General features: G+C 34.0%; 4 protein-coding genes across 4 annotated transcripts; 2 read left to right on the top strand and 2 right to left on the bottom strand.

The window, feature by feature from the left end:
- Positions 1–931: 931 nt before the first annotated feature.
- Positions 932–2,257, bottom strand: LOC123654979 (tRNA (guanine-N(7)-)-methyltransferase non-catalytic subunit wdr4). Its single transcript, XM_045590832.1, has one exon. The coding sequence runs from the start codon at positions 2,117–2,119 to the stop codon at positions 989–991; it is 1,131 nt and encodes a 376-aa protein (XP_045446788.1). The 5' UTR covers positions 2,120–2,257; the 3' UTR covers positions 932–988.
- A 636-nt stretch (positions 2,258–2,893) lies between these two features.
- On the top strand, positions 2,894–3,508 carry LOC123655158. The gene has a single exon (XM_045590993.1). The coding sequence runs from the start codon at positions 2,894–2,896 to the stop codon at positions 3,506–3,508; it is 615 nt and encodes a 204-aa protein (XP_045446949.1).
- A 4,205-nt stretch (positions 3,509–7,713) lies between these two features.
- Positions 7,714–9,876, top strand: LOC123654978 (signal recognition particle 19 kDa protein). The gene is made up of 4 exons (XM_045590831.1): positions 7,714–8,070; positions 8,195–8,372; positions 9,432–9,571; positions 9,676–9,876. The coding sequence occupies exons 1-4, from the start codon at positions 8,015–8,017 to the stop codon at positions 9,746–9,748; spliced, it is 447 nt and encodes a 148-aa protein (XP_045446787.1). The 5' UTR covers positions 7,714–8,014; the 3' UTR covers positions 9,749–9,876.
- On the bottom strand, positions 9,787–12,156 carry LOC123655157 (GATA zinc finger domain-containing protein 14-like). The gene is made up of 3 exons (XM_045590992.1): positions 12,102–12,156; positions 11,627–11,719; positions 9,787–11,062 (listed from the first exon to the last, which is right to left on the bottom strand). The coding sequence occupies exons 1-3, from the start codon at positions 12,154–12,156 to the stop codon at positions 9,858–9,860; spliced, it is 1,353 nt and encodes a 450-aa protein (XP_045446948.1). The 3' UTR covers positions 9,787–9,857.
- Between the last annotated feature and the right edge of the window lie 1,100 nt (positions 12,157–13,256).

Here is a 13,256-nt window from a genome sequence, read left to right as displayed (position 1 = left end):
TGGTTTAAAGTATCTTTATATACCTACAACTTTTTATTATATTTTTTATTTGTAAAATCGCGAATTTCTCCTAAAAATGATAATAATTAGTTATTGATTGAAACAATGTTATCGAGAAATAATTTCGTAACTATTAAATTTTCATAAAAACTAAAAACAAGCTACGATTTATGGGTCAAAGGAAAAATGAAGTTATGAACTTATTGTTAACATGTTTCAATTTGTATTGGTTTTTAACCGACTTCAAAAAAGGGAGAGATTCTCAATTACTTTTTTTTTTGTTTCCACATCATATGAGGCATATTTTTATTGGGTCTACAGATTTTGATGATTCCTACTCTAATCGAAAGTTCGTGCTTGTAACGTGGTATCATTTCAATTTGTTTAAAATCTGACAAGTACTTTTCGAGTTATATGACAAAAATAGTAATATATATGAATACTCTAAGGTTAAGATGTTTGCCTGCCTTTTTAGAAAAAACCTCACAATTACTCGACAAATTATATATCATTTTATAGATAATATCCTGCTCTACCAGTATCCACAACAAAAAAAAATATTATTGCATTTATTTTTGTAAGTAATTTATTAAATTAAATATAATTATGATGGCTTTAATTTTGAAACAACGTCAACATGATTGATGGTTGGTAAATTTTTTGTTTAATTTCAAATGAAATCACATGTAAACATTCATTTCACGTTTGTACTTTTTTGTAATTTTTTTACTGATAATTATTATACTTATTTAGTGCAAATTATTTGCACGGGTATAGCTATATATATTATAGTATATTAAAAATACATTATCAAGTAACTAAATTAATCAGTAGTAGTAATAATTAATATATTTTTAAGTTTGTGTTTAAATGTTTGAGGAAGTGTTGATATGAAATGGCACCAAAAATATTAATACAAATAAAAAAAAAGTTATTATAAAAAGTAACTTATATTTATTATTATTATTTACAATAAGCGTAAATAAATCTAATTTGTTGGTTTTTCCAGTCTCATTTTCTTTCTCTCTTGATACTCTTGTACATTATCAAATTTTCTTTTAAATAACAGTTTAATGGAATTATGGTCAAGGGTGTTACTTATTTCAATTTTTTGGTTTTCAAAAACATGTAATCGTCTGTGTAAATTAACAACAATTGAGTCACTGTCTATTGATACTTGATATTCCGAAATTTTCGAATATAAAATGTCATAAACAAACAATGATAAATTGTGGAATTTTATAGAAATAGGATAATTTTCAAACGGAAGCTCCAACACAAGACTATGGCTAAATTGTTTGTTGTCGTACTTTAAACTGTATATAAGTATTTTCATATAAGAGTGAACTGTGACAGCTATAAGACTAAAAGAATCAGATAATTTAGTAATTGCAAAATTCACTATAGGCAAACTGTTAATTTCAATCCCTTCTTCATTCATTATTTTACAAAAATTTTGTTTCAAGTCATTATTGTTTTTAACGTCAGTATAAGTGTCAATTGTATAATGAAGTTTGCCATTAGTATAATTCCATACTTTAACAAGTCCATCTCCTGAAGCACTGGTTAAATATTCTGGAAGGTCAGGTAAAAGTTCTATATGCATAACAAATTCCTTATGTCCTAAGCAGAATGTTTGAATATTATAAGCATTAGGATAACAAGACACTCTAATCTTTTCATCTCTGTCTGATGTTATGATAAATTTACCATCATTAGTTTGTAATATGTTTAATAAAAGACTTAAATGACCAAGAATTTTAGTTCCCTTGTCTTCTTTTAAAATATCAAATATAAGAACATCTCCTGTTTTGTCTGCTACTAATAATCTGGTACTAGACATGTCGAATCGAATTTTGCTTGCACTTCGTGGCAATATCAACGTTTCCATATGTTTCAAGTTAGGCAGCTCACATATTATTATCTTTTTAGATGCTGACAATAAGACTCCTAAAAACTTATTATTAGGGGATGTAACAATATCCACAACGAAGTCATCTTCTTGTAACGTTACATCTGATTTAAACTGGAGAAATACATCAGTTGATCTGTTATAACAACCAACACAATTTGCCTTCGAAACTGCTATGATTTCATTATTTACTGCTAATAACGACATGTTTATTTTAACATAATTACGTATTGCTTAATTAAAAGTACTATTTTCTTCAATAATCGTTTTGCATATTTCTTTAAGTTTTCAAAACATAACCTAAATAACCTTAATGAGAACTGTCATTAAATTAAAATAAAATCCCATGCTAAAAACTATCAGGTCAGTGTTACCAGAAATTTTTGCTCGTCTGATCGACAAAGTGCCAGAAATTATTATACTTACAAACAATTATCGAACTGCAAAAAAAAAATATTCAAGTTTTTAAGTATAAATTACACTGAACATTTGAAGAACTGTTTTCAAGTGTCAGTGCATTAAAAAAAAAAAAAAAGAAAAGGTCATCCACTCTAAAAAAAAATCTATACAACTGTTTTCAAATTTCAGTCAGCCAAAAAAAGGTCGTCGTTGCTTCAAATTATCGTATAAATATTGAACAACTGTTTTGTCGCCGAAAAAAAAGGTCGTCGTTGCTTCAGATGATCGTAAATTTTCAGCAAATTTCAAATTTCAGTTGGCCAAAAGAAAAAAAGGTCGTTGCTCCAAATTCATAATTTGTGGAGAAATCGCTGCTTTTCAGTATTTCGGTAGGACAGACAAAATTACCGTACAAATCGCAATACAAATCGCCTACGATTTTTTAATGGCATAATAAAGATTGGCCGTAACTGAGTGTCAGTAGAGTTTAAGACAGCAGCTGATGCTGATTCTTTCATTGACTCTTCTGTCCTCTTAGAGGCAGGATTCTCCGCAGCTATTCCGTCTTACAGCGTATCTCGCATGGGCTTAGTTAGGAATGTTCCAGTGGAATGGTCAATGGAGGAATTAATTCAGAACTTAAAAGTTCCAATGGGTTTCGGTGAGGTTGTTCGCGCTCGTAGATTGAGCCGTAAATCAGTCTCTGAATCCAACACGACTGTGTGGATCCCTACACAAACCATAGTCATAACTTTTTCTGGTCAAAAACTCCCTCCTCATGTATACGCTTTCTACACTTCTCTTCCGGTTGAAACGTACATCCTCCCCATAATTCAATGTAACAGATGCTGTAGGTTTGGCCACATCAAGACTGTTTGTAGATCATCTCCAAGATGCTTCAAATGCTCCCAATCACATGAAGGTGATTCTTGTGTTGCTCAGTCTCCCACCTGTCTCCATTGTTCCGGGTCCCATCCAGCGAATGATCCTAAGTGCCCTGAAGCTGCTAGACAGAAAGAAATAAAAATTGTTATGTCTCAGGATAATATCTCCTACCCGGAAGCTTCAACCAGATTCCCTAAGGTCCGTAGATCATTTATGGATGCTACAATATCTACTCACCCCTCTTCTAATTCCCGTCAAAAAGTGCCTCCATCTTCCACTGTATCCTACAAAAAAAAAAAAAACAGTCTATAAATCTCGCAATCCTATTTCTTCCCCCTCTCCTGGTTATGATAAACTGGCTCACCAGTCTATTGTCCAAACCCATCTACTGAATATCCCAATGGCTTTGCCATCATGAATAATGAACATTCACCAAACGACAACTTAATTGAACAACTTACCAACCTCCTTCTGAATATGCTCTCCCGGTTCAATGACACCGGTTTACCGTATAATCTCCGCGGCAACTTGACTCAGCTTTTTAATCTAATAAAAAACTTTAATAATGGCTCGGAGGCCGATCATACAGTGGAACTGTCGTAGCTTAAGAAATAAAAAACAAGATATTTTATTCCTTGCTAACAAATATAATCCTATCATCTTTGCAATCCAGGAGTCTTGGTTGAGGCCAGGGTCCCATTTAAGGGTCTGTGGATACTCCTGTCTTCGGGATGACAGAGATGATGGTAGAACTGGTGTAGCTATTTTTGAATCCAGCTCTGTTATTTTTTCTTCAATCCCTATCCCTCCTCATAGTAATAACTTTAATATTGTTGCTGTTTCTATTTCAACATTTCATTTCTCTCTATATACTTGCCTGATCCTAACTCAACTATCCTTTCTGAACTTTATTCCATCATTTCTACAATTCCTTCTCCTATGGTGGTTCTTGGAGATTTTAACTTCCATCACACGTCATGGGGATCTTACTACTGTGATCCTTTATCAACCTCATTTTTAAATTTAGTTGATGACTTTAACTTAGTTATATTAAATGATGGCTCTCCCACTCGTCGCGCTACCCTGTCCCAGGTCTCTCCATCCGCCATGGACTTATCACTCTGCTCCTCCTCATTATCCTCTGAACTCACATGGAATATCCTTCCTTCCTGTTTTGGTAGCGATCATTAATCCCATTACCCTTGAATGGCCTCAATGCTCTATTCTATATAAAATCAAAAATGCTCCTCATTTAAAATACAAATTGACAGATGCAGACAGGCCCCAATATACGAGCATGGCAGAGATATTGATTGATCGCATCCCTCCTGTTAATGTGTCTAATATTCACTCCTTTTACCCAATACTGAAGCAGGCTATTTTGGATAGTGCAGATGCACACATCCCCGTTAAGGGCAGATCCTCCTTCTGAATTGCCTCCCCTCCTTGGTGGGACTCGGAATGTACTATGTCTTGCAAGCGGCGTAAAGAGGCTGAGCGTTTATTTTTTGCTTCAATGATTAGAGAAAATTATATAAAATATCAGAAAATAGCAGCAGAAACTAAAAGACTTCTTTCACAGAAAAAGAGACAAGGATGGAGCAGTTTCTGTGAAAGCTTATCACCTCTCTCACCCCTCCCTAGTTTGGAAAAACTTAAAAAAAATCCGCGGATCGTTCTCTGCTTCCACTAACCCATCTTCGAACGACCCTAACCCATGGCTTGAACGTTTCTCCCAGACATTAGCCCTACCTTGGGTTCCCTCTTTTGACGAATGACCAGTACTCTCATCAATCTCTGTTGCTGTGAGCGACTTTGAGGCTCCATTCTCCATGGCGGAGCTTCAGCTTGTGTTGGGGTCTCTCTCTGACTCATCTCCAGGATTTGATGGTGTCCCGTATTCTTTTATTATTAAGTGTAATATTGGTTCTCAAAGAGTCATCTTGAATTTCCTCAACTCTATTTTTCAGTCAGAAATACCCCCTGATGAGTGGAAGACTCACATCATCATCCCAATTCTTAAACCGAAAAAGCCTGAAGAAAATCCTGCAAGCTATCGTCCTATCGCTCTTTCCACCACACTATCTAAAATTATGGAAAACTTAATAAAAAATAGACTTGAGTGGCTGCTAGAAAGCAGAGGCATCCTTTCGAGGAGCCAATTTGGATTCCGTAAGGGCTTCAGTACCATGGACAGTCTTGGTACTTTGGTCACCGACATTCGCATTGCCCTTTCGAAGAAAGAGTCGCTGGTAGGGATGTTCCTTGATGTTTCGTCTGCTTATGATAACGTGCGTCTTCCAATACTCAGGCAGACTATGCTACATCTGAGTATCCCAGTGAAGATTGTCAATTACATCTGCAACTCCCTTTGCTCCCATTCCCTTCTTATCTCTCATCAAAATTCACCCGTTTTTTCAAGGATGGCCTGGAAAGGACTTCCCCAAGGATCAGTCTTAAGCCCTCTGCTTTATAGTTTATACACCTACAACTTAGATTTATCCGTTAACTCATTTTGCAATGTACTTCAATATGCAGACGATATAGCTTTGTATATGTTCACCAGTGATCTCTCTGTTGCCGCTGCTCGCCTTAACTCTGCCATCCATTACCTAAATGAGTGGCTCACAGAACATGGCTTGAATATTTCTGTGGAAAAAGTTGTATTGTCGTTTTTTCCCGCTCAAGAACCATCCCTAATTTAACTGTAACTATCAATAATCAGGTTTTTCCGGTTTCAGATAAAGTCAAGTTCTTGGGTGTCTTTTTGGATTCTAAAATGACAGGAGTCCACCACAAATCATGTCCTAAGAAAGTGTGAAAAAAACTTAAACATTATGAGATGTCTTCTGGAGTCTGGTGGGGCTCCCATCCCTATACACAAAAACTTATATATAACGCTCTGATACGTAGCCATCTTGACTACGTATCTTTTATCCTCGAGCCATGTCATAAAACTATTATACGCGAACTGGACAAAATTCAATTAAAAGCGCTCCGCATAATAGTAGGTGCCATGAAGTCCTCTCCTATTAACGCTCTACAGGTGGAATGTGCTGAATCTCCTCTACACTTGCGACGCGAATACCTCTCAGAACGATTTCTCTTTAAAACCCTCCTCCAATTCTCTTCCCATCCTCTTTCAACTAGATTACACCTTCTCTCTCAATTAGTTCTTTCTTCATCCTACTGGTCTCACAAATCTCCTCCATGTCTAATTAAAAGTTATAATAAATTTATTGGCCTTCCTTCTCCTGTCTATTAGTGTAGAATCTTACCTATTTACGAGGTCCCATTCGATGCTTTAGTTCTGCTTCCCAATATTTCTTTCAATCTTGGTATAGATAAAGGATCGTATTCAGCAAATCAGCAATTTAACTACGCCATAAACATACATTACAAAGATTGGTATCATTTATTCACAGACTCTTCTAAACTTTCTGAACATGAATGTATAGGATCAGCTGTCTGGATTCCGAGAGTTAATGTAGTTCTGAACTGCAAAATGCCCCCTGCCTCCTCAGTTTTTACTGGGGAAGCTGTGGCTATCTTGGAGGCTTTCGTTTATTGAGTCACATCAATTAAACAACTCAGTTATATTCTCGGACTCCAGAAGCTGCCTGCAGAGTATTTTACATAATCCATTTAAGTCTAAATTTAAGTTTCATTTTATCCTCAAAATTAGACATCTCCTCCTTAAGTGTCTGACACAAAACATCCGTGTCGAGATAGCTTGGATTCCGGCTCACAGTGGCATTATAGGGAATGAGAAAACAGATTTTTTCGCAAAAGAAGCGACAACATCAGGTGGCCTCAGCCACTACAAAGTCTATAGCCATGACTTGATCTCACTAGCAAAGACACGAATGATGCGTGATTGGTCGGAAGTCTGGTCTCACTCAAGTATAACTAAAGGAAAGTTTTATGCTAGTGTACATGGATTCATTCTTGTCAAACCATGGTTTTTCAAGTATAGAAAGGCTAGTAAGTGGGTAACCTCAACTGCCATTATTTTATTAAATAAACTGATTTTTCTTTATCTACATATCATAATTAATTTTTAGACATTTTAATCCATCCCATTTGTTTTTAGTAGATACATGCCTGGCAAATCCTTCAGGAGCCAAAGTAAAAGAAGAAGAAGAATCTACTTCATTCATTAAAAAAATATATTTTGAGAATTCATTTTGCCTGCGTCAATAAATCTCATGGCTATTAAAATCATTTAGTTTTTGCTTTGAATTTTATTTAACTTAAATAAATTAACTATAGTATGCTTGAACAGTTTATTATTTCCCGTCAATCTTTATTTTATTCAACGTCAATACGTGAGGTAAGAGGAGGGGTGTCCGGGCAAATCTAACTAAATCTCACCTAAGTGGTAGGAGGGGTCTAAAGTTTTTAAACTGATCGAAAAATTCTCACGTAGGTAATTAACGAATGTCCCCTTAGGTGAAACGATAGAATGGGCGTAGTGGGCGTTGCGCCTTGCAGATAGTTGCGGACGCTCAATGGAACGCAGCCACTGTTGTCTGACATGTCATCTGGTTACTGTCAAAATATTCCAAAAAAATTGATGTGAGCTAAAAGAACTGAACTGAAGTTATATAAAACCTTATAAATTATAATATTGCAATTTTATTAGTTTAATTAAAAATAATAGTGAAGAAAATTTAAACTTTTCTATAAGCAATTTGCTTTAAGTCCAAACGTAAAAGTAATTATTTACTAAAGTTGATAACGAAGTAATAATATTTTGTTTAGATTTTATATCATTAGTTGCCTTCTAATTAATAATTAAATTTTTTGAATTGAAAAATGACGTCTACGATTAGCTCGTGGAATCCTGACAAGAAGCACAGTGATGTAGAAAGGTTAGACAACGTTGTACTAAATTACTTGTAAGGTTAAATACAATTCTATTATTTAATATAGAACACATACGCTCACGATATATTTTAATTAAGATAGTAATATTATTAATTTAACAATTTCCAGATGGATATGCATATATCCAGCCTACTTAAATAATAAAAAGACTCTAGCGCAGGGCCGCAGATTACCAAAAGATGTGTGTGTTGAAAATCCCACTCACCAAGAGATAAGAGACGTATTATTTGGTACGGGACTACGTATTGGTGTGGAGAATAAGCTTTACCCACGTGAGCGTAGTAAGGTACTTTGTCTCGTTTCAGTTAACAAACACAAATAAAGTTTACTGTTATAGTGAAAGGTATTAATATACAATAATCAAAAAGTGCAGTTTTACAAGCATTCAAATTTTTTCGTCTTATAGATAAGGATGAAACTCGTATGATTTATTTTACCTACACATTAGGGAATTGTAAACAAACACAAAAACTAATTTAAACAATACTGGAACAGTCCATTTTGGAGATATTATAAATTGTTTATAAGGATAAAAATTCAAAATAATAGTAGTTATGCACAAGATTTTATACAATGATTTGATGAGTTGGTGAAACCTGTTTCACCAACCACATTGTTATGAAACAAACCAAAAAATGATCAAGATTTTGTTGAAATATTTTTGAATGAGTTCTTTAAAACCATGAGCCGTGTGTACGTCCGATTGTATTCCTGGTACCCAAAATGCAATAGGTACTCCCAACTGAAATCTGTAGCTTTTTAGCAATAAAAAAGACTTGACGATCTTCCAAAACAATTTTTCAATTTTTTCGATCATTTCCTGAGCGACTGACGTTAAAGGACGGCCCGAACACGGACCAGTTTAACCATTGTTCTTCCACGTTTAAATTCTGCTCACCATCATGCAACTGTAGAAAAGGGCAGAGCAGTCTCTCCTAATGTCTCTCATAATTCGTTTAAAACTTTTCCGTGGTAAAAAGTTTTCAAGCAAAAATATTTTATCACCCCACAAATTTTTATTTTATCCATTTTTTTCGAAACGTATGTATGTACAAGTCACAAAAAAGTGTGTAACACAAACGGCACTGGTAAATTAAAAAAAATATAATTTCTGGGAATTTTGACATAGACCTATTATTATTATTATTCTTGAAATGGCTCCCTTGTGGATTTGCCAATATCAGAGTATTTAAACATTGCTTTATTTGGAGTTATAGTGGGACAAAGACCTATTACACGAAGCAATAATTATTTTCTTAAATTACACCTTATAAATATATATGTCTTTCTCAATACTTTTTTAACTCCCCTCGTAATACCTTTGAAATATTTATTATCTTTTTAGGAAATGTTGTACAGAGGTCGTATAAGAGTAGAGTTAAAGAATGATGATGGATCACCAATTAAAGCAGAATTTCCCAATAGGGAATCTGTTATGAAGTATATTGCTGAATCTATTCCAAAGTTGAAGACTCGCCAAAACAGGTATGTAATATTTTATTTAAAATATGTTAAAAAAAAAAAAACAAATATCAATAATAGTGCAATTATATTTATAATGTATTGATATTTTTATTTATTTATTGCAGACCTGCAGATCAACAACCACAGGTAGTTCAACAAGGAGGAAACAAAGCTAAAGGAAAAAAAGGAAGGCGATAATTTGTTTGACTGTATCGTTTTCGAATGCAATTAAATACTTTTTTTTTATTTAATTAGTTTATATTTCACTGTACAAAATTAATATAAAACATAATATAAAAGTTAGTTTCTATGAATGAATATGAATAGCTTTTTCTTTTATTTTGTTTTCACCATTAACATCCCTAGCTACACTGTACCCATCAAAAATCATAACCATCTTGCCAATTGGAAATGTTGAATTAGACAACGGAAATACGGACATTATTGCTTTATCTGTTCCACCATCTGTTTTATCTTCCTCGGTATCTGAGCCATTTCTGCCAGAGACTCGTTTATTACTGGTGTAATTGTATGCGTTGCTTTTTTCATCAGACTCGGAGATTCGAATCGATGTGTTTTTCTCCTGGGAGTTATGTTCTCGTAATCTTGAAGTAAATTTCGGTAAAAATATTGCGCTTTCTGTTTCGTTTCTTCGAATTTCGAATTCAATTTCTCTTTCGTATTCAGATAAGTTTCTTGCAATGTCTTCAACGGTTTCATTTGTCTCACGTAAAAATTCTTTTGCTTTGTGGGTTCTTCCTTTAACATTTGAATTTCTTGACTCAGTTCTGGTTCCGCGTATTCCTGCACGGGATCTATGGCTATTTGTATTGTCTCGTGAATGGCTGTTGGTATTTTTCTCATGATATTGTGTATCGGATTGTCTTTCTCTGACGCCGGTATCGTATTGATTATTTCCATGAACCCCGGAGATATATCCTTCAATGCTCCCGTTATATGTGGAGCCGCTTCTCTCATTGAATCTATTATTGTTTCTCCAAACGCTCGAGGTATTTCTTGTAAGTAATAAGGGTATGTTCTTATACTGTCCGAAACCGCTGACGTTATCATTGGCAGAATTATAGGACGTCGTGGTGGTAGCAATGGGAGCGCTGGATGTCTCAGTCTCGATCTCAGGGGAAGGAGACGCGGTAGCTGTCTTTTTATGCGGATATGATCTATCTTCTGCATCATATTTATTACAGGCGCATGTAATGTCATCATTGGCGTTGGTACTAAACTGATTTCTCTGGTATTTTCTATTGTTGAAGGTCTCGCTTGAATCTGAATTGAGAATATTATCAAATAACATCCCAATATTTCTAAGTAAAGGTATGTATTTATTATTAGTTTTTTCATTTTGATTGACTTCTCTTTTCGAAGTTAGTCTTTTGCGGTTGTTTCGAAGTCTTTGCAAATGTTTTAATTTCTTGGGCCGTGAAGGTGATTTAATTTTAAAGATTTTTTTAAACTTGAAAGGTGAGGTTTTCTTAGTTTGAGGGAAATGATTACCTGCAAAATTAATTGTAATTATCATTCCTTATAATATTGCGGTCTTATTACAACATATCGATGGCTCCTAAGTATACTGAGTCAACTAACAACTTTTGATAATTTAATTTTTTAAGATATTAATAACATTTACTTCATTTCCTATCTACCTATGTAACAAAAAAATAAAGTTATTAAAAGTAGAGTTGACTCAGTATACTTAGGAGCCATCGATATAATGCTTTTAAATTATACACCACCACTTAAATTGTGGATGTTATTTTTTTAATAAACATTTTATACGACTAGGTCGGCATATAAGTTAACGGCCAACCTGATGATAAGCGGTTATCATAGCCATTAGAAGTATTGCTAGTGCGTTGTAAACTCTACTCCTGACAAGCCTCAGGAGCTCTTGCCACCTTACTCGCCCTCTAAATACAACTCTACTTGAGAGCAGTATTATTTAGCTGTGATCTTCTGTAAGGTATAGATACTTCCGCAGACGGGCTGCTCCATATTTTTATTTTATTACTTCTCTTTACAGTGAAAATTAATTAAATTAAACTATATAGTTCTACTCACTCAGCGTTTCCAATACCCTTTCTGAAGGCTGGGTTGTTGTTCGTCGTTCAGCGGCAATAACTTCGTTTAAAGAAAACGGTTTTGCGTTAAGATCTGTAATGACATGTAAATTTTTGTGAAAAATTTGTCACAAATAATAAAGATTTAATTATATTGTAAATAATTGTTTAAATTTTTTAAAATTTATATTAAGATTATATTGGGATAATTAAATTGTATAAAAGACCGATTAGAAAAAGGTCACGAAATTGACCATAGTAACGTAACGCTTAAATTCTAACTTCCAGTTTTACACTTTTCAGAATTTATATTTATATTACAAATGATTGTTTATTGAAATTTATTTTGAATTTCAATTGATTAAAGTTAAAGCATACAAAAAAATATGCACTATTTTCACATTTTATTTTATTGTATTTATTAAAATTTAATTAATTAAGGAATGTTCTTCATATAAACACAACAAGTTACTTACAAGGTATAATAACAAAGTTAATAGAAATATAACAATACAATATTTTTATTTCCATTGTCTACCATTTTCAAACACAAATTATTGATGTCTACTGGAAGTTAATTATATAAGTGCTTTGTTTTGACTTCATTCAGTGTTTTTATAATATTTGTCGATATGTCTTACTTAGCAAATTCAAGCACGTTTCATTATACAAATAACGTATTTGTATGTGCTCTGTAGTACCTACTAAATTCGTTTAGATTTAAAATATTGCGCAATTGCGCATTAACAGATTTTATTAATATGTAATATTATGTAGCAACGAAGTCCAAATCTGAAAGCTATATTCTTGGCCCGAGGTCATGCTGCTTTATAAGAATTGTAATTATTTGTGAAACTGATAGCACGATATCGAATAATTTGAAGCAAGGTATTTCCTGCTGTGCCATGTCTAAATTAAACTATCATTTGAATTGTAATACGAGTAGGTATATAGGAAGCTCAAGATTTTACTACAGTAGCTACTTACGCTTCAGCCTGTAATATCCCACTACTGGGCATAGGCCTCTTTCCCCATGTAGGAGAAGGATCAGAGCTTAATTCACCACGCTGCTCCAATGCGGGTTGGCGGATATATTCCCTACTATGAGTAACGATCGCTATCAGGTGTACATGATAACAACCGGGATCGACGGCTTAACGTGCTCTCCGGGGCACGGTGGGCACAGTAGCTACTTACCTGATAACAACGACAATGCAAGGACGGACCGACAGCTGAGTCTTATAATTAGATTATGTTAACATTAAGGCCTGTGTCACCAGTTGTTGATAAATTTTATCCTATACAAAAGGTCCGAGTAAACTTAAACAACAAGAGGTAGAATTAGCCATTAGTTACTTGTTTCTCCTAAAATAATAAATTACAACTTTTAGTTTCACATTTGCGAATAGATATATTTCGTAAATATAGTGGTATTCGATAGTAAAAATGAATAATAAGTATGTCAAAATCTTTTCTCTGTTGATTACCGTCATCCATCAAATAGCGTTATCCAGTACGCAATTCAAACATGGAAGGAGTGAAACTTCTGAAATGTCGTAGCAAGGTAGGCTGTTGTGATTTGTACTATCGACAATGATCACGGTCTCGTGAAAAAAGTCATAAGCGCCATA

Source organism: Melitaea cinxia, chromosome 7 (genome assembly GCF_905220565.1).
Source record: "Melitaea cinxia chromosome 7, ilMelCinx1.1, whole genome shotgun sequence".
Lineage (NCBI taxonomy): Eukaryota > Metazoa > Arthropoda > Insecta > Lepidoptera > Nymphalidae > Melitaea > Melitaea cinxia.
The sequence above is the reverse complement of the archived record's forward strand: the minus strand, read 5'-3'. Positions and strand labels throughout refer to the sequence as shown.